Consider the following 19,166-nt stretch of genomic DNA (forward strand, 5'->3'; position numbering starts at 1 on the left):
AGTCCATATGGAATCATTCATTTAAGCTTTATACAAAATTTTGAAGCAACCCCTATATAATGAGCACCAAGGAAAGACTAGAGATGTAAATTTAAGAAAAACATGGTATCTACCTTCATGGAACTTTGTCTCCAGTGACAATGACAGAAAAGCAGTCACTGATGACCATACAACAGAAACTCACTGAAAGCCAGGCTTGTAAGGCAATGATAATAGGGGTTCTAAAGGATAAAATTATGAAGTAGTAGCTACTAAAATAAAGGAGAGGATATTTGGTATTCAGACAAAGATAAAAGCGTATTAAAAACACTCAGAGGTGTGAGAGAAATTACATTTTAACCCAAAGCCAGAGCAAATGATGAAATTACGATGATGCCCAAAATTATGCTTCAAGAAAGTATATCTTGCAGCAGTATGTAAAAGACAAATTGGGAAGAGGAAATAACTACAAAATGCTTTACTCCAGAATCTAGAAAAATGGTAGGAGGCCCCCAGCTGGCCCAGTTCCAGTGGGAATATCATGGAGACAGAATTCATTCAACTGAGCAATCTTAAGGAACAAAGGGAACGAGCCTCACACTTTAGAATGGATCCACCAAAACTGGGAAATGGGGAGAGACAGCATGTGCAGCATGATATTGAGAAGTGGAAAAATGCTTAAGAAAAAGAGAGCAGAACCCACAGAGAGAAAGGAGGAGAACCTGGAATAAACACACTAGGAACACAGGAGCAAGAAAAGTGTGGGCACAGGGGAGGTGGGCCGATGGGAAAAAAGGCTTCTGGTGACAAAATCCATGCTGTCCTTCAGTAAAGGAGCTTCAGAAGAGACGGAGCAGCAGCCAAACTGCAAATACCATGAACTGCTGGACTGTGAAAGCAAATTACTCTTTAGAACTCTTGAGAAATTTCACAGGGAGGGAAGAAGAAACGCTGGCAATTTAAGAAGCATCATGGAAAGTTCCCTGTGGTAGATGAGACTTAAAAAAGGGTGTAGGTCAGAAAAAAGAATTCAGAAGAGAGAGAAGATTCAAATCATCTTTATTAGCAGGAGCTCATATTTCTAACTTGAATCTACAGTCCAAAGCATTTCCTCCTGCTTTGTTTTTAAAGACCAAGGACTTCAATTTGCTACCCTCTACCTTCCCCAGTTGGTGAAGACCTTTATATATTTAGGATTTATCATTTTATCACCTCTCCATCTTTACTTCTGGGTGAAAATACCAATCCCTTAGTCCTTTCTCGTCAGTTTTATTCTTTGTCTTGGCTTTTCCTTTATGTCCTTCTCCATATTCTACAGAGTCTCTTTGGGGGAAAAAATCCATAATAAGGTCCAATAATTTAATAAAAGCTGGGCCTAAACTGAATTTTTAAAAAGCAGGTATAAGATGATCCCTCTTTTCTTGTAGTTTGCAAACTCATTTCGTTTTGTTTTCAAAGCAGAAGAATCATCTTTCTAATTAAATCCTACACGATAAAGGAGCTGCCATGAATACAACAAAGGTAAGCAAACCAGAACCCCAGCTATGGGCATTCTTCTTGCCCATCCTGCAGAAGCTGCAGTGCTGAATACTGGCACTGTGTTGCTTATTCATTTCTAACATTTCTCATGGAATACCTCTGCAAGTTATCTTTCTTATAACACATAAAAAATGCCTTTATCACTACATAATTGTAGCTCTTTCCTGAAACCTCTTCCTACCTAACAAATGTTATGCAGAATTCTGAGCACACAATCCCAGGCATTAGCAACTTCTTTTCTTAACAGATTCATGACAGCTCAAACCTACGTGAACAATGTCTTGAAGTCAGGTCACTGATAAGCTTAGAAACAATAGAACTGACCCAAACACTGTTTATTTGTTGCAAAGAAGATGTTTCTTCTTTTTCCCCTCCAGGAAAAGTCAAAGTTAGCAACATTCCTCCTCCACTAAATATCCTAGAAGCCCTGAGCGACAAAATGCATCATCTATAAAAAATGATAGAAAAGAACCATAAAAAGTACATTTGTTTACCTTGATACTAACCTAATAAACTTAACAGCCAAGCCCAGGTCAGCTATACAGCAAGTTCCATTTTTCTTCACGAGGATGTTCTTACTTTTCAGATCTCGATGGGCAATTGCTGGTTTGCCTTGAGTACTAAAGATTTCAGTGTGTAAGTGACACAGGCCACTGACTGAGGAATAGGCTAACTTCAACATCGACTTAGTATCTAGGGTGGTGGACTTCAGGTAATCATAGAGGGAACCGTTTTCATGATAATCTGTGATTAGGTACAGTTGTGTCCAGGACCCCGTCCCTTTGATATCTGCAGCAATGAAGCCTAAAAGGAAAGAAGACAAAAAGGGTTGAAGCTACGTGTTTTCTAAATACTACCAGGATAATTCATTTTTTCAACGATCGTCCTTTGTCATAGGTGTCTTTTATTCGGCATCTCATTCGGTTTTCTGATTGTGCTTATGAGAGCATTAAATTACTAATACCCATCATTGTTGCAATTTAGTTCCTAAGTCGTGTCTGACTCTTTGTGACCCCATGGACTGTAGCCCACCAGGCTCCTCTGTCCATGGGATTTCCCAGGCAAGAATACTGGAGTGGGTTGCCATTTCCTTCTCCAAGGAGTCTTCCCGACCCAGGGATTGAACCTGCATCTCCTGCTTGGCAGGTAGATTCTTTACCACTGAGCCACCTGGGAAGCCCATCACAGATAACCAAAACAGCAGGGGTGGAGAAACACTAAGCATTTGTATCTGAAGACAGGATACCTTTCCAATCAGTAGCTGATATTTAAATTATTTCTAAGTTAACAGTAAATAGTTCAGGGTATTATAATTACACATAAGACACTGTTTACAAAACACGCACACACTCCAGGATTAGCTGACACTCTTTCTACTTGAATAATCCAGCTAGATCATTTCTAACTTAAAAAGGAAATCAATTCTCAATATAAACTCTGGATATAAATAAACCCTGCAGATAAAATTCCCATAACCTCACAGTACTTAGACAAAAATGTGCTCCTTCAAATCCCTAAGAAATCTGAGAAATTTTGGTGTTGCATTTGCATTTGCTGTCCCTGAAGAAAAAAAAAATAATTTGAACATGTTTCATTTCAAGCCCACCATCCATTCATAGAAGTGCCTTCGTCATTCCTCCTGTGAGGTCTCCCATTAGACGTGCATGACATTCTTGGGCTCAGGCCAAAAAGAAAATGTCTATATATTTCATAGCAGATCTAGACAGATGAGTTAATATGCAGATGTTAACAGAAAAAGCGAGGAAAGCTAGGAAACCCTGAACATCACTAATACAGACTTATACTCACCCAAGATGTTTTCATGCCTCATCAACACCGTCTGATATATTTCTGTCTCTCGGAACCAGCTGGCCTCCTCTGTAGTGAAGAACACTTTCACAGCTACCTTTTCGCCACGCCACTTTCCCATCCAAACTTCCCCATAGCGACCTTTTCCAATCTGTTTCACCATCTGAATTTGCTTTGCTATCGTCCTCTGGACCTGTTAAATCCCCCAACACACTGTTAGTGTATTCACAGCAGTACAGATTTGTTTAAAATGTTTTATTTTTTCCTTCAGAGAAGAAAACAATTGCATGTAAAATATATTTAGCCAGTAGTTTTTCTTTATATGGGTTTCCCAGGTGGCAGTAGTGGTAAAGAATCTGTGTGCCAATGCGGCAGACACAAGAGACTCGGGTTCGATCCCTGGGTTGGGAAGATCCCCTGGAGGAGGAAATGGCAACCCACTCCAGTATTCTTGCCTGGAGAATCCCATGGACAGAGGAGACTAGTGAGACAAGTTATTTTTATTTACTTATTAATTTTACTTATTAATTTATGTTGCCCTCTTTTAAATATACATTTGAGACTGTTGGTTTTGAGTGCTTGAAGTATTGTTTCCAAATTATTATTTCATTTTACTGATTATTATTTTCACAGAGAAAAACACTTGAAGGGTTCACAGTAACTGGCAGAAAAGAATACTTTTCACTTCTACCACTAGCGTGGGCCACTAGATACTCTGAAGGGAACCATGCCACTATATGCTTTGATAACATACAACAAAACAGAAAGGTACTGCACTGTTGGGCACACTCAGAAACACTCGCAGAGGAAATCTCTAAGCGGGAGGTGTAGGCAGAGGAAGGAAAAGAGGAAGGGAAGAGTTAAGAAGAGCGCAGGGCTAGATGAGCATTCAGCATATACAAATGCCAGGCTGCTATCTGGGCAAAGAATAACACCAGCCTTGAGATCTAGACAATGAACTCTGACCCTTTTAAAATGAGAAACACCGAACCCTGGGCTTTAGCATTAAGCCTGAACCACTGAATGGGACCAAATTTGCCCTAGTTTGCTAGCACACCACCACCATGGCTCCTGGCAAAAACAAATACAAATCCTCTCTTGAGGAAATTATTACAGAATATGCTTCACTCCACTACTATGGAAGGATACTAGAGCCTCTGAAGGAGCTCCTGCCACCCGACAGCTTGGTCATGGATAAAATAAAAGAAACAAAAAAGTGTAATGCATTATTGGGCTCACAAGGGAATAAAGGAAATCCCCAAGGTGGGGAGGGGAGGGAGAGAAGGAAGGGAAGAAAGAAAATAGAGGGAGGGAAAGGAAAGAGAGAGGATCCCACAGGGTAAATGCCTTAAAACAAAAGGAAACACCCACTGCAAATGAGGCAAGAGGAAGAATCCAAATAGACTTAACACCTTCAGATTACAGATACTGGAAACATCAGATACAGAATGTCACACTGCGTGAGATGTGTGATGAATGTGAAGAGTAGGAGACAGAATGAAACATAAGCAAGGAGTAAGAAATCACTGAAAACTATGCTTTGAGGTGGAAGGGCTGTCACAACCAAAAATGTAAAATGGAAAGGGAGAACAGCCCATTAGAGCTGGGGAAAAAGCAAAGCTATGAGAGCGCTCTGAAGAATTACGAAGTGCAGCAGAGACAGGCAGAAGGAAAACAAGAGGCTCAAGCGGCATAGGGGTTAAATGTCTCTTTACACATGATCAGCACTCAGTCTGTGCTTAAGTTTTTAAAAACACCATGACTAAAGGGGCTAAGTGTTGGTGACTATTTACATAATTTGGGAGATATAAAAAAATCAAACATAGAACTCTCATAAGATCTGCTTAGAAAGTTGGGATGTACTCTTCCCAGAGATAGGCTTTGCATTAAGTAAATTTAAAGTGTTTCTTTCTGTATTTATACTTTTAAGGGTCATGTAACTATACTGAGTTAACTATATATATGAGCTACTGTCATTAACCTGAGCAAACTCCAGGAGATAGGGGAGGACAGGGAAGCCTGGTGTGCTCTAGTCCATGGGGTCGCAAAGAGTTGGATGCAACTTAGTGACTGAACAACAACAACTATACTGAGCTCACCTAGATAATCTCATCTCAAGGTCAGCTGATGAGCAACTTTAGCATGTGAGCCACCAGGGAAGCCCAGCTGATGAGCAACTTTAATTCCCCTTTGCCTTGTAAAACAACAGATTTTAGGGCTAAGGACATGGACATTGTGGGGGCTAGCATTCTGACTACCACGGATGTCTACCAATTGGGATGGGTTCTGTTTTTGTCTAATGAATGATTTCATCAATTCAAGACGTAATGCTATCCTTTGCCAGAATCATTAACAGCACTAATATCAGACTGAAAGCTTTTGGGGACAAGATAAAGTCTTTTTCTTTTCCTCTAAAAGAATTAAAGAATAAAAGCATTGCTGACATGCCGTTAAGCCACTCAGGCTGAAGGAAATGAGGCATCAAATGTACGCTTAGACGAGCCTCCCTCCCTTTAGGAGTCGAAAGGCCCTGCAGGAGACAGTCAGTCCATTTCCCTCCCAAACAAGGGAGCAGAAGCATCAAGAGCGCCGAGCAGCTGAGGGCCACCTGTAAGCAGTTAAACTACTGGCCTGAGAGGAGACTTCCTACATTGATTAAAGAAGTATTATTGATTTACAGTTGTTACAAAGCATTGCTTGTGTAAATCCACAGATCATTCCCTAATATAAACAGTTTTAAGTCCACTTTTTTTCTAATGATGACATATATAATGAATTTGATAAGAGTACAGATGAAATTGGCAACGTTCACAAGAACAGGAGCAACTTATCTCAAAATGAAAAGTCTCACTAAACTATATTCAGAAATTTAAAATATACTTCTCTTTTGAGATTTATTATAACATCTACGGACCCAAAAATACACTTTGAAAAATGTTTTAACTATGTCATTTATTTGCATTTTTATTTGATTTAGTTAATGTTTCAGATCTTTCTGTACTCAAACTTTCTTTCTATATGACATCTTTAGATATCCATTTTGAAAGTTAGATTATACAAACTCAATACAATCATTATAATTGTGATTCAAAACAGAGAAGAATTATGTCATGTCAAGTGAGGACAACTCACTGTGTAAGGATTGTAAGGGTTATCACTATTTTAGAAATGTCTTTCTATCTAGTGATCAGTTATCTGATAGTGTCCAATGGTAAATTAAGCCCATGTGGACCCTAGAAACCTCTGTGCTCTATGTCCCTGAATTAACAAAGTACACACCTCTACACACAAATACACTGTTTAACATATCTGCTTAATAAGACCATGGTAATGTTGCATACTGGACAGATTTTTCACCTTTTGTTCCTTTACAAGGTCAGATAAATATGGTATAAATAAATAGTGTTACTATTGATTAAATACATAGTATGCAGGTATTCAAAATGCCAGGCATATTTATATGTCTGTATATGTCTGTATGTGTGTGTGTGTGTGTATGTGTGTGTGTGTGTGTGTGTGTGTGTGTGTGTGTGTGTGTGTGTGTGTGTGTGTATATATATATATATATATAAGGGAAAATTCTTACAACCACTCTATGATATTCCTCCCTTAGAGGATTTATATACAAAGTCACTTAGTAAATATTAGTTCCAAGTATGTGTTTATACACAAGACATGAACTTTCCCTTTATGTTAATGAAATAAATGACAAAGTGGAATTAAGGTGAGATACTCACTCACATAATACAAAGAGAGACTACTGAACATTTTTGTACTGTTTATCTTAAAAAACAAATCTTAAAACAATACCGAGGCTTTCCCTTCGCTCAAGTGAGTGATAGGAGCCTTCTTTCCATCCTGTTGTTATTGAATGCAGGTCTTAATTTTACTTAACATTTGGCTCACAAGCACTGGGAGCACAGATTCTAAAGGTAGATCACCCGGGTTTGACTCCTGGCTTCTCCATGGACCAGCTGGTTGACCCCAGTGGGCTTGGGCCCCTGATGTGTGATACAGGATACATTTCTACACCACCTCACAGCGGCTATGAGGATTAAATGAGATCATCCTTTAAAGGCCATAATCTGGCCAGCGCTGGACCTCTGGAAACCTGGCTGCTCTTAACCGTATATGGTTAATAGCCAAACACTGTTGTTTGGTACCCAGATTACAGACATAAGATAGTATTTTCACAGATACCAAAAGTTGGGAGTTGAAAGTTTTCTTTTTTTTTTTTAACAAATAAATAATTGAGCAGCCTCTTTAATCATCCCAGGATGCCAAGTGACAAAATGTAGTCTCCACCTCAAAAGAGATGTGAGTCCACCTAAAGACACAGGTACATTAATACCAATTTCAATGTTATTTTAAACATTTAAGCTATATTGGTTGCTGCATTGGTTGTGCAAACTTCTGTTATGACATAAGTTAAACAAACTGGCTCAGTCTAATCTGTCACAGAGAAAAAACATGGGGCATAATCTGAGGAACTCTCCAGAAAGACATATTTGCAAAGACATGGATCTTAAAAAGCAAAAATAAACAAATGGAACCTAATTAACCTTAAAAGCTTCTGCACATCAAAGGAAACTATTAGCAAGGTGAAAAGACAGCCTTCAGAATTGGAGAAAATAATAGCAAATGAAGCAACTGACAAACAACTAATCTCAAAAATATACAAGCAACTCCTATAGCTCAACTCCAGAAAAATAAATGACCCAATCAAAAAATGGGCCAAAGAACTAAATAGACATTTCTCCAAAGAAGACATACAGATGGCTAACAAACACATGAAAAGATGCTCAACATCACTTATTATCAGAGAAATGCAAATCAAAACCACTATGAGGTACCATTTCACACCAGTCAGAATGGCTGCGATCCAAAAGTCTGCAAATAATAAATGCTGGAGAGGGTGTGGAGAAAAGGGAACCCTCTTACACTGTTGGTGGGAATGCAAACTAGTACAGCCACTATGGAGAACAGTGTGGAGATTCCTTAAAAAACTGGAAATAGAACTGCCTTATGATCCAGCAATCCCACTGCTGGGCATACACACTGAGGAAACCAGAAGGGAAAGAGACACGTGTACCCCAATGTTCATCGCAGCACTGTTTATAATAGCCAGGACATGGAAGCAACCTAGATGTCCATCAGCAGATGAATGGATAAGAAAGCAGTGGTACATATACACAATGGAGTATTACTCAGCCATTAAAAAGAATACATTTGAATCAGTTCTAATGAGGTGGATGAAACTGGAGCCTATTATACAGAGTGAAGTAAGCCAGAAGGAAAAACACCAATACAGTATACTAACACATATATATGGAATTTAGAAAGATGGTAACAATAACCCTGTGTACGAGACAGCAAAAGAGACACTGATGTATAGAACAGTCTTATGGACTCTGTGGGAGAGGGAGAGGGTGGGAAGATTTGGGAGAATGGCATTGAAACATGTAAAATATCATGTATGAAATGAGATGCCAGTCCAGGTTCGATGCACGATACTGGATGCTTGGGGCTAGTGCACTGGGACGACCCAGAGGGATGGTATGGGGAGGGAGGAGGGAGGAGGGTTCAGGATGGGGAACACATGTATACCTGTGGTGGATTCATTTTGATATTTGGCAAAACTAATACAATTATGTAAAGTTTAAAAATAAAATAAAATTTAAAAAAATAAAGCTAAAAAAAACATGTTGTATTTTCAAAACAATTACTCAAGGCTGATGCAAGAGCTTAAGAATCCAGTGGGGAAGAGGTGGGAGGAGAAGGATGCTATGCTTATCAAGCTAAGAAAGAAGACCCACAATCATGACTGGATATTGAGTGTGTTATGCAGGAAAGTGAAAGAGGCAAGGTCAAAGATTTGAGAGAGAATGCCACAGGAATGAGAAAGATGAGCTAGAAGGAGGAAGACAGTAGTTTCCAATTCTAAGAGTGTAAGTATCTGATTGATATCAAAGGGAATTTTAATATCTGTACTTGAAGTGTAATAAAACATTTTTAAATGTAAGAATGGTATTTGTTATATATCAGTTAAATTCTAAGAATAAAAAGTCAAGCAATTTGATAAGAACTTTACATTAAAAAAAGATTTATATCCTAAGTAGCATCAGTTTGGTCATAACAGCTACTTCACAAGTGGTTTTCTGTCTGGTGTATTACCTCCAGGTAATGAGGTATTAGTTGAAGAGTACAGAGTCTGACCACCTGATGCGAAGAACTGACTCATTTGAAAAGACCCGGATGCTGGGAAAGATTGAGGGCGGGAGGAGAAGGGGAGGACAGAGGATGAGATGGTTGGATGGCATCACTGACTCAATGGACATGAGTTTGAGTAAGCTCTGGGAGTTGGCGATGGACAGGGAGGCCTGGTGTGCTGCAGTCCATGGGGTCGCAAAGAATTGGACACGACTGAGTGACTGAACTGAACAGAGTTTCAGCTGTGCAAAATGAATAAGTCCCAGAGATGTGCCACACAGCACAGTGCCTATAGTTACTAATGGAATGTTGCATTCTTTTTTCCTTAGTTTGAAGCAAAAAGTTGACACTCATTTTATTTTTAATTAGATATACTTAGCATATAACTTTTTTAAAGTTTAAGGTATACAGCATGCTGATTTGATATATTTAAATAATGAGATATGATTATCACAGTAGCATTAGCTATCACCTCTATTTAATATATATGTATTATAATCTTAAAAAAATTTGCAAAGAGGTTAGCTCTTACACTGGGCTCTTATCATAAAATAATAATAATGAATGGGGCAGGAGGCAACTTTTGGAGGTGATGGATATGTTTATGGCCTAGACTGTGGTTATGGCTTCAGGGGTGTATGGTGGTTTAGTCACTAAGTGGTGTCCAACTCTTTGTGACCCCATGAACTGTAGCCCACCAGGCTCCTCTGTCCATGAGATTTCCCAGGCAAGAATACTCGAGTGAGTTGTCATTTTCTTCTCCAGGGTAGCTTCCCAACCCAGGGATCAAAACCAGGTCCCCTGAATTGCAGACAGATTCTTTACCGACTGAGCCACCTACTTATTTCCAAACTCTTCAAGTTATATATGTTAAATGTATACAGCTTTTTGTATGCTAAGGAAAAGAGTTATAAAATAAATTCTTGGCTTGAGATTTTTAAGTTACTTTTAGTACTAAATAAAAGGTCACCAAAAGAATCAAGTAAACAAGACATCCAAAGTCAGAACCAGACAATAAACATTAGGAAAATCAATCTCAGAATTTATAAAGTTTATAAAGGAAAATATTTCTCATTGTTATTTCCATTTCAAGTCCCAACAATCTTTGTGCATGGTCCATAAAGTAACCAAATGCTTTTCTCATTAAAGCAAGTGCCTTGGATTCACTGTATATTTTCTTCCAAGTTGGCAGCGCTGACCATCAGAAAATTAAAACTCTCCTGAATGGAAAAGCCAGGGCTTCACCCTGAAACATAAACCCTCCAGCTGAGAGGCAGCCTTCTTCCCTTTTAGAAGTATTCAGATCCCAGTTGGTTGTAATACTTTTGCCTTCAAAAGCCAGGCCAAAGTGCTGTAACATTATCCTTCCTGAAAACAGAGGGAAGATGGTCCCATGTCGAATGTTTTCTAATCTGCTCTTTATCAGAGCGCAGAGGTCTGGATTGTAACCATACACTTACATTAAAGAACAATGACCTCACCCCCAATATGTCAAAATGTTATCTGGAAACCCTGCATCTGAGATCTGATGTCTGACTGCAGAGCGCTTTCCTTTGTCCACTGCCCTATCCGTTTCAGTAAAATGACACCCAGCAGTTACTGACATTTCCTTTACATTCAAGGTATGTTCCTCTCATACCAGCAGAGGGAGGCCTGATCCGCTCCCTGAGCTCTGCGACTGCTCAATTAAGTCTCTCAGGGATTCTCCAGGAGGAATGTAAGTTTCATCCTGTTCTAACCCAATGCTGTACCGAGGTCTGGCTTCTTGTCTTTTATACCTGAAGATGCACAAAGGAAGAAAACGTTAGACACGGGATTGCAAGGACAGGGACAGAACACGCAGAACCACGGCAGGTTCATCTTTGCACGTAAATACAAGATTAGATGCTCAATATATATCATCCTTAGTTATGATTTCCAAAACACAAAGTCATAATTAGTGTTCTAACCTATTTTTTAAACTAAACTTCAAATTTTCACTCAGTCAAAACCATCTTTAATTTTCTCTGTTTCTTTTGATTGCATATATCCAAGCGGCCTACATTCCATTAACAATTTTATATAGTTCCAATAGTAGTAGTAGTCTCTCAGTCGTGTCTGACTCTTTGCCACTCCATGCACTATAGGCCACCAGGCTCTTCTGTTCAAGGGATTCCCCAGGCAAACATACTGGAGTGGGTTGCCATTTCCTTCGCCAGGATAGTTCTAACATCCTTTCCCTACAATCTTTTCTTACAAGGTCCCTAATTAGCTAAAGATGCAGATTTTTGGTTTACAAAAGACATTGTAACTTTCTCATAAAAGGCAACGTATAAAGCGATAGTATAGATAAACCGAAACTTTAAAAGCTTTTGTCAATAATCATGTCTTAAGTTAGAATTGATGATATTTGAGTCAACTCTTATTTGTAGAATAGTAACCTAAATACAGGGAGGCCTGGCGTGCTGTGATTCATGGGGTCGCAAAGAGTCAGACACGACTGAGCGACTGAACTGAACATAAATATTACAAAAGGGCAATGATAAGAACTTAAAGGTCCCTGATATTTCATAAATTAGAAAATGAGTTCTTAGGTGATTGAAAATAATTTGTAATGTTGCTGCTTACTTGCTAAGTCATGTCCGACTCTTCGCGACCTCATGGACTATAGCCTGCCAGTCTCCTCTGTCCATGGGATTCTCCAGGCAAGAATATTGATTATGGGTTGCCATTTCCTTCTCCAGGGGATTTTCCTGACCCATGGATCGAATCTACATCTACTAACTGAACATAGTCTATCTTAATAATTAATACGCTATCTTTTATAATCATTCGATAATAAGGGAATACTGTTAGCTTACAAAATAAGGAATTACTAAAGTGATTCTAAGTCAACATGGTCATTTCTTGCTTTGAATCAAAGGTTAGTAGCAACTAGTTGCTGAATTTCCTAGCTACCATAAGTTTCTTAGAGATGAAATTTTTCTGGGTAGTCTTGATATTTGAAGCAGAAATAAGACAACTATCTATTAATAACTTCATTAGGACAAATGATTATCAACAGTAACTGATACTGTCAGTGAAATCTAATATCTAATTAGGTCAAGGAAAGCTGTGATGAAAAACATCAACAGGTAGAACAGTATGAGGATGATTTTATAAACTCAAAAGTCTACATCCATGTGTTGGAAACTTACCTGAAGTAACAGAATAAAATGATGAGGACCAAGAGCAAACTACACACAGTCACAGATATAAGTAAAGCTTTGTGGTGTATAGGTCCGTCAACAAAATCTGAAATTAAATAGAAGTAAAGAGAGGCATAATACAAGATTACTTTTACTTAAAAATTAGGAAGCAAGTCTTTCCTCAAACTGCTTGCTAACCTCTATGTGTAGATGTGAGGTTCTTTTAATCTGCTCATTGATAAGAAATAAATATATACTCTCAAAATCTGAGTAAACGAGCTTGAGTAACATGCATCACTGTTCATCCAGGCACTCACTTCAAGAGTATGCACTTCTTCCTCTTTGGAAGGAACAGGTTTGACACAGGATAAAAGCACAGAATATAAATAAATGTAAATGGACCAATACCCTTAAAATATAAGCAGGTATTTTATTTCAGATCCAGTTGATGGGTTTCCAGACTCTTCTCATGTGGTTTCTGGGGCACTCTACATCATAAATTTGGATAAAAAATGAATCTCTATTCATTGTACATAAAAAGCGAAGCAATCCTATGATGGAGACAAAGGAACATAATTCCTCAAATATTGGCAAATAAACAGAATACACGGATGTGCAATATTTTAAACAAAGATGCCCTTCAAAAATACATACCTAATTCTTTCATAAATGGCATCAATTTTTAAAAGAATGGATGTGCCTACTCAAAGAATTATGGTGTGATCTTTTTAAAGAACAAATTATTAAATAGTATTCATGCTATTTTAATTCCAGTTCTTCACAAATAAGATTTACTTATAGCATGATTTTTCAAAATTCCTAAAAATAAGAATGACTAGAAGAGCTTTATAAAAATGCTGCTTTACTGACTTCAACACCAGAGATTTTTATTCAAAGTATTTTATTTTTATTTTACAACCATCCCAGGTGATTTTATATGCAGTAGTCTCTGGAACATACGTTTTTTTCCCTGACAAAACTGACTGAAAGCCAGGTGCACTTACATAGTAACAGAATTAGCACCATTCTGATTAAGGGCACCACCCATCCTTGGGAGAATCATTGCTGCTTCTTAACTTTAAAAGGTATCATGTATTATAATTTATTACTTTTGTTACCTACAAACAAGATGTTTTCTAACTGTGCTATGCACTTTTCATTGTACGGCTACCTGAACATTCTGGCTGGGGACCTCATCCCACTCAATGCAACTTTCTTTTTTCATTCAAAAGCATCATACATTCCCTGAAGAAAAACTGAATAGCACAAATTAACTGAAATAAATAAAACTGCCATCACCTCACTACTTAGAAAACTTACTACTAAAAGAAAAAAGAAAACTTACTACTAACATTTTAGTATATGTCTTTCCAGTCTCATTTCAACAAACAAAAAAATTTCATGAGCAAAATAGTTCACAAAAATGCTTTATAAACCCACAGCTCTATTATTCTCACAGCTAAAATATGGAAGTGAACCATGTCCACTGACACACAAATGGATAAGCAAAATGTGGTATATTACATAAGATGTAGTTCAGCCTTAAAAAGGAAGGCATTCTGGACAGATGCTACAACATGAATGAACCTCGAGGATATTAGGCTAAGTGAAATAAGCCAGTCATAAAAAGATGAGCACTCCACTTATATGAGATACTTAGAGAAGTCAAAATCATAAAGACAAAAAGAAGAATGGTGACTGTCAAGGGTTAGGAGGGAAGAGAGTTGGGGAAAACTACAGCTTAATGGGTAAGAGTTTTGGTTCTCCAAGATAAACAGAGCTATATAAATGGATGGTGGTGATGGCTGCACAACATCATAAACATATTTACTATCAATGAACTGTATACCTAAGTGATTAAGATGGAAAACTTTCTGTTCTGTGTATTTCACCACATAAAAAACTGGGGGGAAATCATAATTACCTTGTACCTAGATTGTTTTCATTTATAATATTGTAGACATTTTCTAAAACAATAAAATTTTTCTTGCAACATGAGTTTCAAAGACTACATGGTATACATACAAACACATTCTAATTAGAAAGTCAGTCTTCTGACGATGTATATTTAGGAGACTGGGAAGATTTTGTTATAATACATCTTTGCTGTGATACATAAAATTCTGTGATGAACATTCTTACACATACATCATTGCACATGTCAATGATTATTTTCCTAATCTAGATTCTAAAAAATACAAGTGTTAGGTTGAAGGATATATAAGTTTCATCATACACATTGTCAAAATATCCTTTAAAAAGATTATAACAGTTTCTTTTTTTTTTTTTTTTTTTACCAATGTGAACATACATCTTAATTATTTTGAAATAATTTCAGTCTTATAGGAAAACTGTGCAGGTAAAGGACTCCAACACTCCCTTAAAGAGTTCCCATTCCAGTGAGAGAGCAACTGACAATGCAGGTGTGCAAATGCCATGGAGCAAATAATGGCACTGGAAACAACTTAAAATCTATTTCCAGTTTTAAGGACAAGAAAGCAAAAGTCCTGATTTTGTAGAAAATCATAGAGATCCCTGGATACTCTATCAGAACTAGAAGAACTAACTACATAAGCACAACATATTATCAGTATACAAATATAGAAAGCCTCAGCGACTTTCACTTTCTACGTAAATGCAGAATACTCTGAGCTATAAGAAAAGTATAGTTATTACTCATCTTAACAGATTTCTGATTGATGAGAGCCATGACATCGAAAGAATCTAAGGGATTTTTCCTTATCATCAAGCACTGTTTTAAAAAAGGCTAGCATTATCTTCCCACTTTCCTTTTCTTTGCCCCAATAACCCTAGGCCCTAGAGCCTCAAGACCTGCCTCCTGGTCTTCTGCCATGAATTTATTGCCTTATCAATAAACCTTTTGTTTCTGTTGGTCACGCCAGTCATGTTTTAATCTGCCATTACCTGTGCTCAGGGCATTAACAATGTAAACATTCATGTCACTGTTGAGTCTCAGAAGGCGAACACTACCAGATACCTATCAGGAAAGAACAGAGCCCCCGATTCTCTCCAGGGCAGCAGGCTTCTACTTGGCTGTCACTCCAGCTGCTCAGGGAAGTAGATCGGAGAACTCTCCAGGGAAGTCTGGTTCACTCTGAGAGGCAAAAAAGAATCACCAGCGGTTTCCTAACAAAATAGTATTGTCACTACTTGTCTCCTCTCTGATAATTAACTGGTTTGCAGCTATTTAAATTCCAGGACTGTTTTCATAAGGCTAGAATATGGCTCATAACTGCAAGAAGAAATAAAAAACTAAATAGCTAGAAAGACTTGGAAACACATGCTGGAAGACATCCTTATGTGTGTTCTCAATGTTATAATCACAGATAAATTGGAGACATCTTTCTATTACTAGAGCAAAAAGTACCTGAAAAGCATAGTCTTGTCAGAGGTTTTTAGTCAACAGATAATACTGTAATCTATTTTCCTCATATATTGGTATGCCATCTTATGGTAACATCTAGAAATACATTCACTATAAGAACAAAGAAATAATATTCTAATCACTTCCCTGCAGAAAAAGTTTAGAATTTTATTTCCTGGTAACAAAGGAAGTCAAGAAAGAATTTTTATATTCAGATTAAAAAAGACAAATGATTTCTACATTCCTTCCATATGCCTCCAATACAAAGTTAACCAGAATTTCCAGAAAAGTTAAAAGCTGCACATTTCAAGAAATGTTGAGGCTACTCCTTGTCAAGGAATTCAGCTCAGGCTCACAGAGTGGTTTATACTACCACAAGTATAATACATGTGTCAGAAGGAGAATTCTGCAACTCAACTTTGCATTCTATCATATATTTGACCTATGTGTGTTGTGGAGAATAAGGGAGTTGTTTCATTGGTTAAATACGGGTTACTCTATTGAGTTTAATTTATAATTGATAATATCAAAGCTAAGTAACAGCATTTTAAAACAAATCTGTAAAGTGCTCAAAATATTTTTTTAGTTGAATAAGAAATCAGAAGGTAAAGTTGAGCTTAGGACATCCTGTATTATAATGTTACTTAACCTACATTGGAAGTTATTCTATTTCAAAACAAACAAAAAGGTGTTTCTGACACATTTTGTATGAAGTATATACGCAGTATACATAATTCCCATATTTAAACACACAAAAACCCACACCTATTCCAAAAAATTATACGAACTTTGGTTTTGTAAAACCTAAGTTAGAGGATCCCATTTAATAAAGGAAAGCTTCTGTTCACTTTAACACCAGTCTTCCACTCCTTTAAGTGCTCATTTGAAAAAAAAAAATTAAACAAAAATAAGTAACTTGAGAGGAGAAAAGAAACCTCACCAAATTCTCCTGCCTATACATCATTTCCAGAGAACATTTTACTCACAATATCTCAGTCAGATCATGTGATGCTGAGAGTGTAGGTATACATCATTCTTCCGGGGCCCCTTCATCACTAATTCTGCAGGCAGCAAGCCAGACACCAGGGCACCATGACTTCTCCCTACAAGCCTGTCCATCAAAACAGACATCTCTCCCTCCTCTTAGCACTAACTGCAGTGTTACTGGGCTTCCCGAATCAAACTTCATCATTTATGATGAAGGTGTTGCATTTGATCTAATTACTTTTTATAATTCTTTCTTCAGGAGAAAGAATATCATCCCAGGGTATTATGCATTGCTGGTGCTGATATAAAATAAGCAAAGGAAAAAGAAAACTAATATTCATAAAAGAATTTCTGCTGCTTTCTGGCCACCCTTCATCATCTTTTTTGTGAAATAGAAGATGACAAATAAAATTTCAAGTTTCTAAATATATACTGATAAATATTTATTGGGTGCGGTTTTGTATCTTTAATATCCTGCTAAGCAAACGCATCCAAGTTGGGGTAGGGGGGAAGCGGAAAAAAACTGGATAGATAGAAAAGGTTTTCTTGCTTATTTTTTAATCAGCAAACTTACTTGTAGGTATTTATAATTAAAGAGGCTTAGGTGAGGTTTTATTATAGATCTGAGTAGTACTAAGTGTAGGGGTACGTGCATGCCTGCATGCTAAGTTGCTTCAGTCATATCTGACTCTTTGAGCCCCCAGAGACTTACAGTCCATGGCATTCTCCAGGCCAGAATACTGGAGTGGGCAGCCTTTCCCTTCTCCAGGGGATCTTCCCAACTCAAGGATGGAACCCAGTCTCCCACACTGCAGGCAGATTCTTTACCAGCTGAGCCACAAAGGAAGCCCATTCTAGAATGAAGAAACTGCTAATTGTGCAAAGCAAACATAATAAACAGAAGGCATTTAAGTAATCATATTGTTGTTTACTGATTATTTTGTGATATGGCTAACCAGCCACTACTTACTTAGAGCTTTCCAAGTCTTAGATACATAAAAGCCTTTTTCCCAACAGTGTCATTCAGGGTTTTGTTTCCCTTTTCTTTGTTATAGACGATTCAGGGTGATGTGGTCCAAGGCCCACTTCCCATCTCCAGTGCTCACTCTAGCTGTATAACCTTCACACGGTCCTTGACCTCACTGCTCCTCAGCTGCATGTCTGTGAAATGGGGACGATGGTAATAGTGCCTTCCCCACTGAGCTGTTATGAGGATTAAATCAGTTAGTATATGTAAAGTAATTAGAAAAGTACTTGGACAGCAAGAAAATCAAACCAGTCAATCTTAAGGCAAATCAACCCTGAATACTCTTTGGAAGGACTGATGCTGAAGCTGAAACTCCAGTGTTTTGGTCATCTGATGTGAACAGTCTACTCACTGGAAAAGTCCCTGATGCTGGAAAAAACTGAGTGGAGAAGGAAAAGAGGGCATCAGAGGATAAGATGGCCAGATGGTATCACCGATGCAAGGGACATGAACTTGGGTGAACTTTAGGAGATGGTAAGGGACAGGGAGGCCTGGCTTGCCACAATCCGTTGGACTGCAAAGAGTCAGACATGACTGGGTGACTCAACAACAACTTAGAAAAGGGCCATGGTAAGTAAGCACTCCACCCATCTTAGCAAATGTGATTATCATGGTTATGATGATACCTTCCACTGCCCTCACCCACAAAACTGGCCTGGGCTCTGAGCTCTGGCTCCCTTCAACTGTACCTCTTCCCGGTGAGCAGTGGGTTTGCAAAACTCCAGTGAAGTGTCCATCCAGATTTGTCCCATCCCACTCTCCATTTAAAACACTGGCCATTGCCCCAAAGTCTGAAATTCTACCTCAATGGCCCCAGGCCTGTGTCTGGGGACTGTACAGCTCCCTGTCTCCTTGAAGGTGGACTGAAGAACTAGTGTACTTACCCTAACCTTTGACAAAGAGGTGGCGGAGGTTGGCTGGGGCAAGACGTGTAGGCGGAGCATAAACCAGAGGGCCAGGTGTTTGCCCAACATTAAGCTTCTGATTACTGAGGCATCTATTCCAAAACCTCTATCTCGAATAAACATTATTACCAGCTGCATGACGCAACTACTGGTAAAAC

The 19,166-nt window shown here is 38.1% G+C and overlaps 1 protein-coding gene across 20 annotated transcripts in view; it reads right to left on the minus strand.

Moving 5' to 3' along the window:
- The window catches only part of BMPR1B (bone morphogenetic protein receptor type 1B), a 448,576-nt gene that overhangs the window by 16,802 nt on the left and 412,608 nt on the right, over positions 1-19,166 (minus strand). For all 20 annotated transcript variants that reach the window (XM_027544024.1, XM_027544025.1, XM_027544040.1 and 17 more), the window contains 4 exons: positions 12,714-12,810; positions 11,177-11,315; positions 3,328-3,520; positions 2,025-2,322 (listed from right to left, as the gene is read on the minus strand). In XM_027544024.1, the coding sequence (XP_027399825.1) occupies positions 2,025-2,322; positions 3,328-3,520; positions 11,177-11,315; positions 12,714-12,810 (727 nt within the window). The remainder of the gene's footprint in view (positions 1-2,024; positions 2,323-3,327; positions 3,521-11,176; positions 11,316-12,713; positions 12,811-19,166) is intronic.

The sequence above is a fragment of the Bos indicus x Bos taurus genome, chromosome 6, assembly GCF_003369695.1.
Source record: "Bos indicus x Bos taurus breed Angus x Brahman F1 hybrid chromosome 6, Bos_hybrid_MaternalHap_v2.0, whole genome shotgun sequence".
NCBI classification, from domain to species: domain Eukaryota; kingdom Metazoa; phylum Chordata; class Mammalia; order Artiodactyla; family Bovidae; genus Bos; species Bos indicus x Bos taurus.